Source organism: Corvus hawaiiensis, chromosome Z (genome assembly GCF_020740725.1).
Source record: "Corvus hawaiiensis isolate bCorHaw1 chromosome Z, bCorHaw1.pri.cur, whole genome shotgun sequence".
NCBI classification, from domain to species: domain Eukaryota; kingdom Metazoa; phylum Chordata; class Aves; order Passeriformes; family Corvidae; genus Corvus; species Corvus hawaiiensis.
This window is the reverse complement of record NC_063255.1, coordinates 43,855,867-43,872,834: the sequence shown is the minus strand read 5'-3', so window position 1 is coordinate 43,872,834 and position 16,968 is coordinate 43,855,867. Positions and strand designations below refer to the sequence as shown.

The following is a 16,968-nucleotide window of genomic DNA, read 5'->3' as shown; positions in this document are numbered from 1 at the left end:
CTGTGAAGAAGCAAGACGTTGAGAGGCTGCAGCGTGTGCAGAGAAGGGCAAGGGAGCTGGGGAAGGGTGTGGAGCCCAAGTGCCATGAGGAGGTGCTGAGGCAGCTTTAGGCTGGAGAAAGGGAGGCTCCTGAGGGACCTTCAAGCAGACTTCCCTAAATGCCTACATGACAGTGCTCGCCACAAGTGCCGTTGCATCCCCTGCCAAGCATCCCCTCCCTGCACGCAAGGGCTTTAGGCACTGCAGCAGGTGAGACTTTAGTCTTTTGGTCTGTTGGTTTGTAGTTTGCTAGGAGGAGAAGCCCTGTTTATTTTCTCTTTCTCCAGCAAGCAAAGGTGCTTTTGCTCAACCTTTGCTGCCCTTTTCCAGCGCTGGGAGAGATTGCGATGCAGTTTTAGGTTTCCATGTGTGCAGCAGCAATAGCAAAGGCATCGCTGTGTAATAGCTGCTTTTGCATTTGAGAGCTGTTGAAGAACTAAAAGCCCAGCTTTGCAGAGAGAACGTTGCTTGCTGAGAGTAGGCAGGGTGCAATATCTAATTCAGAGCAATATGCAGTAGTGTTGAATTAGGCCATTTTACTTTAGTTGGAGGCACTTGGAATCCCATTGCTATCCAAGGTTATGATTTCTCCTTAGGGTAGAGCTGGTTGTAGAGCTGAATAGAGATAAGGTTAGAAATGACAGGTAACTGCCTGTCCCTCACGCTGCTGCCTCTCCACAGAGCACAGAAGCAACCGCAGGCTCTCCTCTGGCTCCCTCTGCTCCTGGAGGAGAGGCCAAATGGGTGCAAAATGTCCCGACTTCTCCAGCTGTGGTCAGACGCGAACCTGAACGTCCTGAGCCAGTAAGTGCCAGTTGTGGTTGGGGCTGTCTTTAGAGGAAATGAGAGCTGCAAGTTTCTGAGCGGCCAGCACTTGCTGGTGGTGGCCAAGGATGCTGAGTGCTGGAGTGCTGCCAGGACCTAGCGATTCCCGCCAGCCAGTGAGAGCTGGAACATGGCCTTTGAGCTGTCATGTTTAGGCCGCAGCTTGCTGGGATTCCAAGAGGGGCAAACGTGAATCATGAAGGCTCCCCTGTCCCCAGAGGAGGGAGCGCTCAAAGGACACCGCTCTCAGCCTTGCCACACACGTAGGGGACACGGTGGCCTGGAGAGACGTGTCCCACTCCGCAGGCTGGCCAAGTAGCTGCTGGCACAAAAGCTGTTGATGTGAGCACACAAGTTCTTTGGGGTGGTTTGTCCACATGAGCTTCTTGGGTGGGCCTACCTGGGAGTAGTTCAGAGACACACTGGGGACGGGGAGCTGCTGCTTGATGTAGTCAGGGGCTTTGGTGCCTTTGTTGCCAGGTTGTTCTTTCGCCTCTTCAGGCAGAGCAGTCAGGAGCAGAGCTGACAGGGGCTCTGAGTGCGCCTGTGTTTTTGCTTTTGATAAGGTGCAAAGAGATGGTTGTGTTGTCCACGGAGCTGTGTGGGGCCACTCTTCTCCCGTGTGGCAAAAGAAACGAAGTGCACAGTTGGGAACCTGTTGCAGTGGGGATACTGCAACACGCATATATCAAACCAGGAGTCCCGTGGAAAGGAATGGACAGACAGATTCTTGATAGCTGTTTCAGAGATGTTTATTTCCCCAGCCGCATGGCCGTGGCTCTGCCCAGGAACTGTTCCAGTCACGGGACCAAGGGTCCTTCTGCCCGCGCAGGGAACACAAACCAACCAATGGGAACGAGGCTGAGCAGGGGCAGGGAAGCCCCGTGTCTGTGCCCTCAGGGCCCCTCTCCCAGGGCTACACGGCGGGGGAGGGACCCCAGCACCTCACCCGTTTTATTTTAATAAAAGGAGAATGAAAACAACTGGATAAACATAACAAGAACAGTTTCAAGACAAAACAAGCCACCCTCCTGAGTCTTTAAATGTCCAAACAGATTCTGTGGAACATCTTAGGGCTGACAGAAGGGAGACAGGACTCTCTGAGCATGCTTTGTGGGGAAACTGAGGCAGGAGAGGGTTTAACTTCTTCCCTCCCCCTTTTCATCCCCCACTCGGCATTGGAGAGGGATTTTTGGGGAAACAATTGGCAAAAGCATGGTTTTGTGAGGGAAACCATGGATGAAAAAACGGATTGGGAATACACTGGGGGTAACAGGACATAGGGTAAAAGGGAAAGGTGGGATTAGGAAAGGGAAACTGTAGGGGGGGCTTACAATGGAGATATTGTCTAACATGACTACGGTTTTTTGCATATATACTGCCTTTTACAGGAACACCATCAGGCCCAGTGACCTGCGATGCTTGTAACCCTTTTCTCCCTAGTACAATATTAAATTCCACCACCTCTCCATCTCCCAAGCTTGGGATGCATTTTTCAGGGTTATTCTTTTTAATAGCAGTTCTATGCACGAATATGTCTTGCTGGTTGTCACACCTTGTTATAAAACCATAATTTTGCTTAACATTATACCATTTTACTATCCCTAAGATCTTAGTTACTATGATTTTTTTCTTTTTCCGAGTGTCTGCTGTTTTCTGTCTCGCTGCGTCTTTGCTCTCTCCTTCAGTCGCTCCCGTGTTGGAATTGTCGGGGCTGTTCGTGCCTGCGCGCTCTTCCCGGGGTCGCGTTCGGGGCTGTGCGGGCCGGGCCGGGCCGTGCCGCTCAGTTCTCCGTGCGTCGCCTCCTCTGGTCGCAGCTTCGCTGCCGCTGCCGGGCGCTGCACCCACGTCTCGGCCGGGCCCCTGAGCGACGACTCCCCCGCGCCCTGCTCCAGCGCACGTCTCGGCTGGGCGCGGCTCTGCTCCACCGCCACCGCCGCCCGCCGCCTCCCGCGCGCCGCCCCTCTCGGCCGGGCGTTCACGGGGCTCGCTCCACCACGCGCTGCACGGGGCCGGGCGGGCACCGCCGGGTCCCGCCGCTCCCGCCGCGCCTCGCTCCGCCGCCGACACTGCGGCTCGCTTGGCTCCGCCCGCGCGCGGGAACTGCCTCGCTGCTGCTCGCAGAGCGCTCGGTGCACGTGGCCTGGGCCGCACGGTCCCTGCGCCAGGCTTCCCTTCGCCAGGACACAGCTGACATTGCTCAACAGTCTCGGTAACTAAATAATATTCACGAAAATATTCTTCCATCGGCATATATTTTGACTCCAGTATTAACTGTGTCCAAACGGTTTTCCAAAAGCCCTTGGTAATAATTAAATCCCAAGAAACATAGAAAAAGTTCTTAAACAACCATGCCAGGAAGTGTTTCAGTTCTTTTTGAGCTTGAATCAAGCTAAAATTTACAAATCGTTGTTCAAGAATCATTTTAAGTTTAAGATAAATGTCCATATGCGGCTCTGAGAGCCAAGAGTCTTCCCACGGTTCCTCCATAGTTTAGATACGGAATAGCAAAGCAAAACCAAGAAGAGGAATCCAAAGTTTCCAGGGTTTACTCACACAAATCAGTCGCTTAGGGATCGGGGATCGTTCTGCTCACAAATCTCCACCATTTGTTGCAGTGGGGATCCTGCAACACGCATATATCAAACCAGGAGTCCCGTGGAAAGGAAATATATATGGACAGACAGATTCTTGATAGCTGTTTCAGAGAGATGTTTATTTCTCCAGCCGCATGGCCGGGGCTCTGCCCAGGAACTGTTCCAGTCACGGGACCAAGGGTCCTTCTGCCCGCGCAGGGAACACAAACCAACCAATGGGAACGAGGCTGAGCAGGGGCAGGGAAGCCCCGTGTCTGTGCCCTCAGGGCCCCTCTCCCAGGGCTACACGGCGGGGGAGGGACCCCAACAGGAACCCTTGTTCCGTGGCAGAAGCCAGAGGCTGCCATGTTTCTGTAGCTACTTTCTGTTGTGAAGTCTGTTTTTCAAACTCCACTTGAAAACTGCACTGGAGCCGAGAGTGTTGGCAAAGCTGTAGCTCTGAATAGGTGAAACTTTCATCTTTTTGTTTCTTGCTTTTTTGGTTTCCTACGAGTAGAAGCCCTGTATTTTCTTTCTCGGCAAGCAAACGTGCTTTTGCTCAACCTTCATGCCCTTTTCTAGCACTGGACGAGATTCTGCTAGAATTTTAGTTTGCAAGGTGGTGGTTCTGGAAGTTGCAGTATTTTTCCCTGAGGACACGTACTCTGGGCAGGGACGGTTGTGCACAAGGAGCTGTTCTGGTGGCCGGCCAGCCAGTAGGGCCTTGCACATCACTTTCAGGTTAACAGCGCCCGTGCCTTTTCGCAGCCCAGGGGATCAGAATGTGTTGTATTCCAAGTATGAGAATTCAGCAGGAAATCAACACCCTTGCATTCCATCTGGTCCTCAGAGATCAGAGGGACTGGGAGGGGCTCAGCTTCATTTCTGAAGTGCAGCCACTTTAACATCATCAGTCTGGTTGAGTCCAAGAGAAGAACTTGCCCCAGTACAGATGCACAAGGAGTGCAGTTCCCAGTGCAGTGCCCTGGGTCTGATTGCATTCCTTAAGGATATTCCTGCTCCAGGTTCTCCAAGAGTGTGGTTTATTGAAGCAACAGGAGAACAAGTTCAGGATTGCCGCTTATCAGGGCACTGGCTACTGAGTGTTGATGTGTGTAGTGACAGAAAGCATAGGAAAAGAGAGATGATAACAGTGAGATAGATCTATCTATCTATCTATCTATCTATCTGAAACTTCCTGGCTCTGCTCCAAGGCAATTGGAGGTGCAAAGCTCACCTAAAGACATCCTTTCAGGAGAGGAGGAGAGGCATGTTCCATCGATCAATCCCGAGCAGGCAGAGATGTTTCCCCCTCCAGAGATGGTTGTTTTTTTCCCTCAGAGGTGTTCTCCTCCCCCTGTTTATCCTTTAAAGTTTGGTCTGTCCTATGGGTGTGGAACAATCCCATCCTCTAGGTGGGGTTTGGTGAGTCTGGTCAAACATGCATTACAGGACACACGGTTTCCTTCACTGGCATCCTGAAGGGTGTCTAAGTTAATTTGTTAATGGGGCCTTATGAGGGTCTCTGTTACTGCCGGTCAGAATTCTCAGTTGACAAAAGAGGGAGGACAATAAACACCTTGGTCCTCCTCCATATACTGAGGTGGCCATAGAGGCCCTCTGACCTCCATCAGAGGGTCTTTGTGCGCATCCTCATCTCCTGAATAATCCAGGATTTGTAACAAGAGTGTAGATGTCAGAAAGGCAGGAATGGCAGTGCAGGCCTGAAGAGAACATGAACTCCAGAAGTGTCTCTCACAAGGAGCAAGCTCACACAGGAAGCCACCTGCAGAGCCAGGGTGGGGCTTTGGGACAGGGCTGGGTGTCAGTCACTTCTGAAAGACAAACAGGACACGGCAGAAGAGGAGCAAGGTCCTCAGCAGAGCCTTGAGAAATGCCCCACATTCCCTGTCAGATGCCTAAGATGCTGTTGGAGCTTCAGTCCCAGATGGACCCTGACTGTACTGCCAGTGTCACTTTGGAATCTGTGCCTCCCCATGGGCAGAGAAGGACCCAGGAGAGCAGCAGCACATTGCTTTGGGAATGTGTGAGCCCATTAGTCTCTGAGTCCTGCCCCACAAATGTTTTATGGGAAGTTGAAACCCATCTTCTCTTGCTTTCTGTGCAGCTCCTTCTAGAGAAAGAGCATGAGCAGATTGCTCTACCAGAGATGCCTTGCCAGACTCGGGGAGAGCTGTTCCCAGCCCAAGAGCAGCTGGAGCAGCTCAGGCAGCAGGTGGAAGAGCCACAAGAGAATGGCCAGGTGAGCCTGACTAGCCAGGTGACAGAGTGAAGGGCAGGAACAGGGACATAAAACGGAGCTCTTGGGAGGCCAGGAGTCCCACAGGCACTGAAAGCACAGAGCCTTGTCATCTGCAGAGACCAGCCCCAGGACAGGAGGGTTCCAATGGAAGCAGAGCTGGGTAGGGAAGCAGAAGGGAGTGGCTGAATGAATGTGATTTTGAGGCCGAAAGAGGAAAAAGCTGAGCCTGATGGCAGCTCCCAGTCACTTGCTCTGCATTTGTGTGTACAGAACATCAAGGCAGAGCCACAAGCAGAGCTGCCCAAAGCCCAGAGTGACATCAAAGCAGCAAAGAGGAGGAACAAGGAAGACATCAGAAGCATCCAAGAGGAGAAGAATCTCCATCAGCACAGGAGCGATCTACAAGACCAGGTGAGTGTAAGAGCTGAAGCCACTCCACTCATGAAACATCCTCTCTCTTCTTCTTTGCAGAACATCGACAAACAGCTGCAGGCAGAGCTGCAGGAAACTGAGGCTAGGATCAAGGCAAGGGAGAAGAGGCTGGATGAAGGAATGAAAATCATCCAAGAGGAAATTAATCTTCTACTCCAAAAGCAAGAGGCTCTAGAAAAGCGAGTGAGTGAAACAGAGATAGCCGCTGCAGTCACCAAACTGGTGGTTTCTGCCCTTCCTACCTTTCCTCTGCAGAGCAGCAGGCGGGCTGGGTGATGTCTCTGAGTGCCATCCTGCTGTGGTCTCTATCACAGCCACTCTGAAGGACACGTCCTGGGCTGCTGAATCTCAGCTGCTGCCCTGGACAGTGCGACTAGTCCATTGGCCTGTTGGCCAGCAGTCATCCAAATGGATTCCTGCTGGCCTGTTCCTGCTCTCCTTGTTTCTTGAGGTGTTTTTGCAGGTCAACTTGGTGACTCTGATGGATCTTGAAACAAGCTGTCTGTATCCCTTGTGAACCTGTTCTTTCCCTTTCCTCACAGTCTGTGACCCACGGCTGACAGGGATAAGCTGTAGCGTCTGACTGCTTTGTTGTGTTTGACTTGAGGTGGAAGTGTGGACATCTCACCTGGCAGCCTGCAAAGACTTCCAGCAAGTGATTGGCCACAAAGAGCCCCAAGGCTGGCGTGGGGCACAGGAACTGTCCCTGCTGCAGCTTGAGCCCGTCCTGAAGATGGTGGAAGAAAGGGGGACTCAATGGGAGCAGGTAGAACATTAGAACAAGGAAGTTCAAGTGTGTCCATAGCCCTTGGAGGGGGAAAAGAGTGCTTGGGAGGAAGTGGAATAGTCATTGCGGCAGTCGTCCTTCAGAAAATCCATGAAAATGGAACATGAATCTGGCCATGAACTCAAGTAAAATCAGCCTTTGGTTTTGACCCATCCGGTTTGAGAAGTGGACATCCAAAAAAATCCATTTTAAGAGCCCTGCATGTGGCTGAAAGCAGCTTCCTATGGGCCTGCATTTGCAATGTGATCCCAGGGCAATCTCTGCCAGCCACACTTTCTGACACAAACTCATTTCTTGTCTCAGATCTCCACAGGCTCTCTCATGGAACCTGCTCCAGCAGCAGCAGCATTGTCTAAAGGAGCCTTTGCAGCCCAGCCTGAGAAGTGGAGCCAGGGAAGTTTGCTCAGCTCCAACACTGACACAGCTTCTTCCCATCAACAGGAGATGGAAGATTACTTCCTGGAGCTACTGAGTATGTCTTGTGTATTTCTTGTGTGAGGGACAGTGTATTGTGGGCCTGTGTCAGCATAGCTGTGCCAAATGTTCCTCCGCAGTTTGGTGTCACAGGGACATTTAGGACTCCTCGCAGGAAGTGCTGTGCTTCGAGGCAGCGAGGGAGTGCTCTGGGTGTTCCTGCTGCCTCTGAGCACAGCTCAGACTGGCTTGGGTTTGCCTGAGCTTCCCTCTCTGCTGAAGGCAGAAGCAGGGACTGTTCCTGGATCAGTAGAAGGCTGTGACTTAGCAAATGATCTAGGCAAGTCCTCTGTGCTAGTGGCCAAACTGAACAGAATATTTGGCTTCCTAAATTCTCCTAATTCCTAAAGACTCCTGATTTCTCAGCATTCATCAGAGCAAAAGATCGTCACAGAAATTGTTTGGTTTTGGGGTTTTGTCTTTTGGTGGGTTTGTAAGGATTTTGGTTGATGGGGTTTTTTTTTGTTTTGTTTTTATTGTTTGGTTTGGGCTTTTTTTTTTTTTGGTGAAGTTGGTTTTTCTCCATCCTGAAGGAGCTCTTCTGCCTCATGTGTCTTATTGGTGTAATTTTTATGATTGTTATTATTACCACTACTACATCTACAGTTGGTTTTTATGACAATGCAAATTTTTGCCAATGACCACTTCTTTGAAAAAACATCAAGTGACAGCACAAATTGAGAGCAAGAGGTGTTTTCCACATGCCCCCAAAGAAAAAGCAGATACTTTTATAACAATCCCTATTTAATATCCTAGTTTTATGCTTATAAGGATGTGTCCAAGAGACACATCGATGTGGTGTGGTCAGGTAAAACTGCACTGCTCTCAGGAGTGAGCCACCAGCCCATCCACTGTCTATCCCTCAGATCCGTGGCACTTTTTCATTCCTGATTCTCAATCACTCCTGTGACTGTTAGAGTGACCCGTTGGGCCAACTCCTGCACAGCTCACTCTCTAGGAAAACACATGAAGCCCTTTGTGATTCTGCAGCACAACCCATTTAATGTGCTTCCTGCCCATAACAGCTGCCAGTGCTGGGCTCTCAGGTAAGACCTGGTGGGGCTGAGAACAGAGCCCAGTTGACTCTGTGTCTACCATCACCTGTTGGGACAAAAAGGGCATTGATGTGCACCTCGCTGTGTCTGATCTCAAAGCCAATCCTCTTGCGTCCTGAAAGGGGGCAAGAGCTTGTAACGGGGCTCGGCCTGGCTGTGGCTTCTTGCCAGTGCTTGTCAGTGCTCATCCTTGGCCCTTCCCAGCCTTGCTGTGGTACCTGCTCTGCCCCTGACGGCCGGTGCGACTGCAGAGGCTGGAGCCTTCCTTAGCTGAGAGAGTCCTGCTGCTGCCCGGCCGCTGCAGCGCGGAGCTGCCGGGAGGCAGCAGCCCCTCGTCTGGGCCGGCTTCTGCATCGCACGGCCTGGACTCACGAGAGGCTCAGCATCTCCTCTGGGCAGCTGTCCGTGCCACGCCAGCGCCTGAGGAGCACTGCTGTCCTTGCTGCCCATGGCCGCTGTGCCGAGCTGGGAAGACGGGGACGTGTGCGGAGCTGAGAGGGCGAGTCCGATGCGAGCGACTGATCCACGCAGTCAGGGTGAAGACAAGCAGTGTGGTTCTTCACATGGGGCACGGGCATCTTTGAACTCAGCCTGCCCATAAAGGCTGAGCATCCTGATGCTGAAAGCCCCGTTGGTATTGGTCACAACGTGAGCTGCTCTGGTTTACAAAGAGAAAGGCATTCTTCTGGCAAACTGCGAAAGGTGGAGAAGATGCCCTCCTCTCCTGGGAATGCATCTCTCTGGGCTTTGTTTCCTCTCAAGAGATCTCTTCAGAGGACTGTAGAAAATCAGTCTCAGTGCTGGCCATCTGTGCTGCAGAGCTGCCTGGCTTGTTGCTGTTGCTGTTGTGGTTCTTGTCGCTGTTGTTGTTGTTACCCAGATGACCACAAAAGGCTCAGAGCCCCAGACAGTGGGGCTGCCTTTTGTATCTCCTGGAAGGTGGCATCTCTGCTTTAAAGTGAGCATCTTGCACTTTGTTTCCCCCAGGCAAAATGGTGAGCATGGAAAATCCGGTGACGAAATACACTGAACTGGAAAATATCGGCAGTGGGTGAGTCCAACCACAGTTTCTTCTACAAAACCATGGGCCGGGTGTTCTGCTGGTGGAACATCTACCAAGTGTGAAGTCAGGCAAGCTGCAAACACGTTGAGACACTGGGGTTAGATTGGCCCATCTCTCAGTGCTGGGCAGAATTTGTACGTGTGGTCAGAAGGCATTGTCAAAGACATCTCCATGCTGCCACAGTCTTGCCTGCAGCAAGGAACAGGAGCTGGAAGATCTCCTGCCTCTCAAGTGTGGGACAGCTGTGTGTTAATTTCCTTAGCATTTTTGTATGTCTCAAAATCATACGGCCACACTAACGAAAGAGAATCTTGCTTGCCTGAAAGAGCAGCCTACCCCCCGGTAGCTGTCAGATAACAGCTCTCAGGAACAGTTCTTTCCAAGAGTTTGCTGAAGGAAATACTCGGTGGTCAGGATTAGAACCACACAGTTTAGAAACTGAAACTCAAGATGAAAGAATAAGCTCTCTTTTTGAGCTGAGGCACTAAAGCCCAAAGCTTCAGGAACAGGCCCAGTGCCCATGCACTTGAGAGGAAAATGCATCATGTGCCCTCTGGCAGACCCCTCATGCCTCCTGCAGGTTTTAGGCACTTAGAGCAGAGATCTCCTGTCTGGGCTGGCTTTCACTCCAAGATCTAAACAGCTTCTCCTTTCTTTGCTGCTGTTTTATTTCTAGGGGTTTCGGAGAAGTTTGTAGAGCACTCGACAATGCCACAGGAGGAGAGGTAAATGTCAACAGTCCCTGCAGATTCTGCAGCTCTTGAGGGCTTTCCTGCTCTGGTGTGAGTTGTGGCTGGAGCTTTGGGTCACCGGGAGAGCTGTGCTGCAAAGGCACAAGAAGCACAGACTGTTGCCAGCCTGCAAAATACATTTGGGACAGTCTTTGTCCTTCTCAGCTGCCAGAAGGAAGGCAAGGAGAGCAGTGGTTCCTTTTGGAGAAGGAAGTGCTCACTCGCTCTCAGTGGCTAAAACAAAGGTGGTGCCTTAGAGCATCTCACTGCTTTTTTGTGGCTACAGCTTCAGAGTCCTGGATTCTCATTTCTGGCTGCCAGCAAATACGTCTGAATCTTCCTGGTAGTTCCTTAGCAACCTGCAGTGCTGCACTTGGGAACTGCACGTAGGGAGGGATCTGCAAGGCGTCCCTAAAAGCCCTAAGCCCTGCTTATAGCCCAGGATCTGTATCCATAGAGTAGCAAGACTTGGATTACTTCTCTGCACTCAGCAGAGAGTGTGGGCAGAGCTTTGTGGGTGATAGTTGAGACACCGTTGTTACCAAGTGGACAAGGCAAAACGTCAGTGGCCATGTGTCCTGTTTCTGGCCTCAACGGAGCAGAGACATGGGCTGTTGGAATGTCAGTTCCTAATTACTCCAGTGTCTAATCACAAGGCACTTTGGCACAGCTTGGCTGTGTCATCCCAAAATCACTCGCTCCATGTGCGTTGTGGTCTCGTGCCACCACCTTCTCAAGGTACTGATTGTCATTGTCATTTTAGGTGGCCATAAAGAAAATTAATCTCCAAGGACTGAGGAGAAAGGAAGTAACTGTCAATGAACTCATGGTCATGAAGATGAATAGGAATCCCAACCTGGTCAACTATTTAGACAGGTGAGTGGTCGTGGTCTTATCCCATGAATGTTTGTTTACCTACTGCAAGCATGAGAGGTCAAAAACCCACTTTGGTCTGTGGCAGAAAATAGAGCCATTAATTATTGATCAATCATTATTTCTCTACTCATCTCCAGTGGATGGGAAGAGAGTGCATTTTGTCTGCATTAGTCTTCCCTGGCACACATAGTTTGAAAATTCTTCAAAAGCCTTGACCAGCGCTATCTTACTAAGTCAATACCCTCGAAGTTCACTGCCACCACGTTGTCTTGGGGCTTGGTTTTTCTCAAGTCTTAAATGCTGATGAACCACCCGAGAGAGGATTTCCCTTGGACTGCAGCCCCTCTTTTCCATTGCTGTGCATGCCAGGAAGACTAGGTGCTTTTTTTCCATAAACACCATGTGTGACAGCTTTTTATCTGGGCTGTTAGTAAACTGCGTTTTTCACTTGCTGGCCATCTAAGACATCTCCTTTTTCACAGCTGTGCCTTTCTCCTTGACACAGCACAGACTGCAATCACTGCACAGCCTAGAGGGAACGTCTATTCCTTTGAGTCTGTCCTCGTTTCAAAGGGACCTGGAAACAAGAATCAATCGTTGTCTTTTCCAAACAGTAGCCTAGCCATGCACGTTCATCTCCATGGCCTCATTTCCTTCTTTCAGCTACCTTGTGGATGATGAACTCTGGCTGGTGATGGAGTACATGGATGGAGGCACTCTGAGTGATGCCATCAATGAGATGTACATATCTGAATATGAGATGGCAGCCATCAGTCGGGAGGTCAGGAATCCCACCTGTGCTTCCGAGGGCTTGGGCAGGATTGTCTGGGAAACAGGGGCTGAGAACTGGAGTGGTTCCATGTGCCAAACTTTGCTTCTGTGTGGCTGCTATGCTATGGGGAAGCAGGTGAACTGCGTGGCAGTGTGCCTGCACTCACTGTGCTCTGTTCTTGTACTCTTATCTCCTGCTGTTGCATTCTCACTCTGTCTCTTGTATTTGTATTTGCTGTTCTCCACCTTGCCTCTCTGAATGTTTGCCTGGAGCCTGTCTGCACTGCATTCCTTGCCTGTAAAAGCAAAGGTGCTGGTGGCAGAATTTGAAACTAATGCTAAAAGAGACTCGTTTCTCAGAGTCCTCAGCTGAAAAGGGTAATAGTGCACCCAAAATGCTGTTTGCTTCTGAAAGGTGACTCATGTGATACTTCCAAGTCTGTACTGAGGCCAGCAATAAAACCTTTGCCATGCAGCCTCCCACCCAAAAGTGACCCACTTCACAGCAAAGGGAGGGACTCTTTCTTTCTTGGCAAACCCTTGTTTGTCCTCTGGATGAAGAAAGCACATCCACTGCAGCAGCAGTCATTCTGGCTGGTTTGCAGAGGACAGTCTAGAACAGCAATTCCCGTTGGCTCTCTCAAAAGCTGACGTGCCTTCCCTTAGAAAGGTAGTGTTGGAGCAGCAAGCTCTTCCTCTCAATGGCACTGTGTTCTGCCATTACACTCCATTCCCCTGGAAAGGGAATATTTTAGAGCTGTTTCCTTTCTTGTGTGCTCAAATCACACCACTAATTTTTATCCTCCTGTCTCTGTTTTCTCTCTCAGTGCCTGCAAGGACTGGATTTTCTTCACTCAAACCATGTCATCCATCGAGATGTGAAGAGCTGCAACATCCTTCTCAGAACTGACGGCTCTGTCAAGCTGGGTTGGTATATTCTTGGCCAGGCACAGCGTTCCAGGGATGTGGGGTTTGGGGCTGCTTTTGAGTGACTGCCAGTTCCCCCAAAGTGGTGCTGGTGGCAGTGCAGGGACCCCTGCAGCGAGCTGAAGGCACAGTTGCAACGTGCACAGAGGTATGGCGAGGAAAAAGCAGTCCAGAGTGGCACTGGTTTGGGTCTGTGTGTGTCCCTTCCAGAGGGAGGGAGCTACAATCTAAAGGTTCCAGGGAATAAAAGCCACTTCTGGGGGCAGCATTAAAAAATGTGGGGATTTTTGGAAGCAGACACTTCCATATTTCCTTGGCTAAAGTCCTGAGGAAACAGAGCAGGGACGGATTTCCAGGAGATTCAACAGCACATTCGCAGACTTACAGTGGGGAGTTCTTTTGCTTGGTTTCCTAATTGTACAGAACTTTTTTGTTCCCCTCAGCTGATTTTGGCCTCTCTGCTCAGCTCACCCCTGAGCAGAATCTAAGGAGCTCAGTGGTTGGGACGTCTTGGTGGATGGCGCCTGAGGTTGTGACAGGTCAACCATATGGCCCCAAAGTGGACATATGGTCTCTTGGAATTGTGGGAATCGAAATGGTGGAACGACAAGTTCCTCACTGGAATGAAAGTCGTACCTCGGTAAGGAGCAAATACTCACTGATCCCTCTGTCTTTTTCACCTATCCTGTGTTCTGTCCTCCATCAGACAAAATCCCATTGCCATCTGCTGGCACTGCTTCCACCAAGGTCCCCTTCTAAAAATGGCCCTGCAGCACATCAGCATCTGCTGTAGTTTTGTTTGCATCAGTGGGGGAACTCAGGCCTTACCTGAGTGCAAACACTCTCCATTCTCAGGCAACACTTTCCTTTGGGTTTTAAGTTGTTCCAGCTCGTCTGTCTGTGTAGATGTCTCTAATAACACAAAACACACATCTCAGAGCTGGTGTTACATCTCCAGAAAAGAAGGAAAGAAACCCAAACCAACAAAGTCTCTAAAACAGTGGTTTTCTAGAGAAGAACTGCACTCCCTGTACAGTTTCTTGTCACTTGCCTAAAACCTGGGCATGAGGGTGTAAAGGCCACAGAGTATCTTCTGCTTCTTGTGCAGTGTTGCTGAAACACTTAGTGACCATATTTCTGTCATAGCCCAAGCCACGTTCTCCACGTGACCAAGCTGCAGCCTGGTGACATGGAGAGCCTGCCAAAACCTCCCATTTTTTACCTGGCACTTTCTGGGATGGGCACATCATTAATGTATTGACTTGAGTATCCAGAAGAGCAGAGGGTTACCATAGGGATGGCATTTCTCCTTCTTCTGATTTGACCACAAAAAGTTATTCGTTTGCCACATCGGAGAAGCTGGAACTTGCAGACTGCTGCGAGACAGAGCTGCAGGTGGCTCCTGTGTGCCCAAACAGGCATTTTCATCCCAATATGTTTCTGCATGCATCTTAACGTGTCTGTGTTGAATGCGGGGTTCCAAATGTTTCTTTCCTTACCTGAGCAATAACTCCCTTTTATGTAATAACACTTGAAAACAGTTAGAACAAGGTCCCTCTTCCAAACTGCCTGTCAAGCTGGTGTGAATCTTCAGAGAAGCAAAATGTGCTTTTGCTGGTGTAGTTGCCCCTAACTAGGTCAGCCAATCAAATCAGCTGCCAAGGCAAGATCTGCTGGATGCTGGAAAAGCTGCAGCTGCTTTGGGGTTTGGGTTTTTTGTTGGTATAGGAAAGTCATCTCTGCCTCTCTGCCAGGGCAGAAATTGCCACTGCAGAGTTGAGCTTAAACAATGGGCTCTGGGAGAGCATTTACAGACTTGAAACTGATGCCTGGAGTGGCTACCTAAAAACAGAGACTAGACAAGAATAAGAGAATAAAAATAGGTATTTATTTGAACGGCCTTCAAAGATACACCCTGGGCAGTCAAAAGGCTACATCCAAGATGGAGCCTGGGTCATGAGTTCTTCACAGTTTTGTAAGTTTGGTCCATTTCCGTATCAGGGTTAATTCTCCAATTATGACCCCAGTTAATGATGTAATTACCCCAAGTTTGCCCCTCTTCAGAGGCTTTCAGTTTACACATTTTGGGCCCTGGGACAATCGAAGTGTCCTTGGAGAGCAAACCTAGAGAGGCTTTGTTATGTCTAACTAGCACGAGAGAACAGTAGCTAATAGGCCACACGAAACTTCAGAGCTACACACTAGGCAGTACAGGACTTGAAAAAGAGAAAAGTTAAAACCTAAGGCATCAAAAGAAGCAGGTGGAGTCTTGTGTTTCCTTCTTCTCCAGGCTGAACTCCTGATAGCCACAGGAGGGACCCCACAGCTGCAGCAGCCCAATCTATTCTCGGCTTTGCTGCGTCACTTCCTGAGCTGCTGCCTGCAGAAAAACGAGGAACAGCGCTGGTCTGCCAAGGAGCTCCTGCAGGTAAAACGCAAAGGGACTGCAGGTCAAACGGTGTCCGAGGATGGGCTCCTCCTCCACTGGAGCCCAAGGCATCAGATGAGCTCCCTTCCTCCTCATCTCCACTTTTGGTGCTTTTCAAATGAAAATGGCGAGGAATCCTGGGCTGGGCTGGCAGGGACCTGTAAAGGCCATCTGATCCATGTGGCCTGCAATGAGCAGGGATATCTTGAAAGAGATCAGGTTGCTCAGAGCCCCTTCCCACCTGACCTGGAATGTTTCCAGGGATGGGACACTTACCAGTTCTCAGGACAACCTGTGCCACTGTTGCAACACACACCTTAGACCTACTCGGAGTAAATCCCCTTTTCTTCTAAAAATATTACCCCTGCCTTTGAAGCACTGAGCTTGGAAAGCCATGGCTCATTGTTCTTGGCTGTTTTTTTTTTCCTTTGGGCAGCATCCATTTGTAACATCAGCCAAGCCTGTGTCCATCTTGCTGCCACTGATCCAGTCAGTGAAGAAGTGGAAGGAGGAGGAGAAAAGATGGCAGTGCCAATCCATCCATTCAGGACTATTTTCTTCATGACCAGTTTAGATTAGGATTGTAGAGTACAATTGTACTCTACATGGATGGCAAATAAATAAAGTTTCTGAAACCCCAACTCATCTGTAAGATTCCTTATTTCTCACCTTGTGATTAAGCTCAAGATTTCCGTCTGAATTGTCCGTTGTTCCTTAAAGGTGGAAAGTGACACTTAACGACTTCTTTGGTATGGTTTGTAAGTGGGGCAGGCTCTTCTTCATTCATCCTCTCCAGACCACACTGCCTTTGGAATACGGCACACTGGCCGTTTTTTGTCCAGCAATTGTGCTTGTAGTTGAGGCAGAAAGGGCAATGGCATTTGCAGGCAAAACCAGAGGAGGAGTGATGCAGCCAAGACATCCTGTGCAGATGCAGGCGTTCAGCTGTGACTCGAGAGCATTGGGGTTCCTGCCACTTGGATTTGTATCCCTAAGTGCAATCTCTTTGGCTCGGGGAGAGTCTTGCTCAGCTGAGAAAGCAGAAAGGTCAGTGAGGGTGCTCTGAAAGGTCTCGTCTGATGCAGAGCTGTCAGCGACCGTGAGCTGAGAGCGGCCCAGCCTTGCCCGGGCCGGAGCCCCAGCAGAGCCCTGGCAGAGCCCAGAGCAGCCTGAGGCTCGGCAGAGGCCGGCTGGCAGGAGGCCCTTGTAGCTGCAAGAGGCAGCAGCCTGGCACTGGGTGCCTCTTCCTGGGAGCGGGCAAATCCTCCCATCTCAGAGCCAAAGCGGCAGCTGGCTGCTCCCGAGGGAAGCGTAGCCGTGCTGGGCACAGCGCAGACTGGTGCCATTGGCCGTCTGGAGGCAGCCCAGGAGGAGAGAAAGGCAAAAGGCAGCCGAGGGCTGGTGCCCCGGCTGAGGATTGCTACTCTTCTGCCGGCTGCCCTGTAACTCCTGGGAAAGGTTAGCAGTGTGTGCAGCAGCCTGGGCACAGCGGGAGGGAGCCGGGCTGCTCCGCAGGCTCCAGCACAGGGCAGCGTCCTTCAGGCACGGCAGTTCTGCCAGGGGAACCGAGGCCAACGGGAGGCAGCGACAGCTCCTCAGGTCAGATCTGCAGGAGCCAGTGCCTCACACAGCTCTGGGAGGAAGCGCCTGCAATCCTGCAGTTCTGCACTGAGTCAGAGCAAAGGTGTGAAATGCAGAGCGTTCTGCAGAAATATTCGGGG

General features: G+C 50.6%; 1 protein-coding gene across 1 annotated transcript; it reads left to right on the top strand.

Moving 5' to 3' along the window:
* Nucleotides 1–827: 827 nt before the first annotated feature.
* On the top strand, nucleotides 828–15,888 carry LOC125320261 (serine/threonine-protein kinase PAK 3-like). The gene is made up of 13 exons (XM_048292396.1): nucleotides 828–843; nucleotides 5,569–5,703; nucleotides 5,974–6,318; nucleotides 6,743–6,901; nucleotides 7,226–7,394; nucleotides 9,439–9,502; nucleotides 10,191–10,239; nucleotides 11,009–11,121; nucleotides 11,785–11,902; nucleotides 12,720–12,819; nucleotides 13,263–13,459; nucleotides 15,110–15,247; nucleotides 15,684–15,888. Exons 2-13 carry the CDS (start codon nucleotides 5,611–5,613, stop codon nucleotides 15,810–15,812), a joined length of 1,674 nt encoding a protein of 557 aa, XP_048148353.1. The 5' UTR covers nucleotides 828–843; nucleotides 5,569–5,610; the 3' UTR covers nucleotides 15,813–15,888.
* Nucleotides 15,889–16,968: the final 1,080 nt, after the last annotated feature.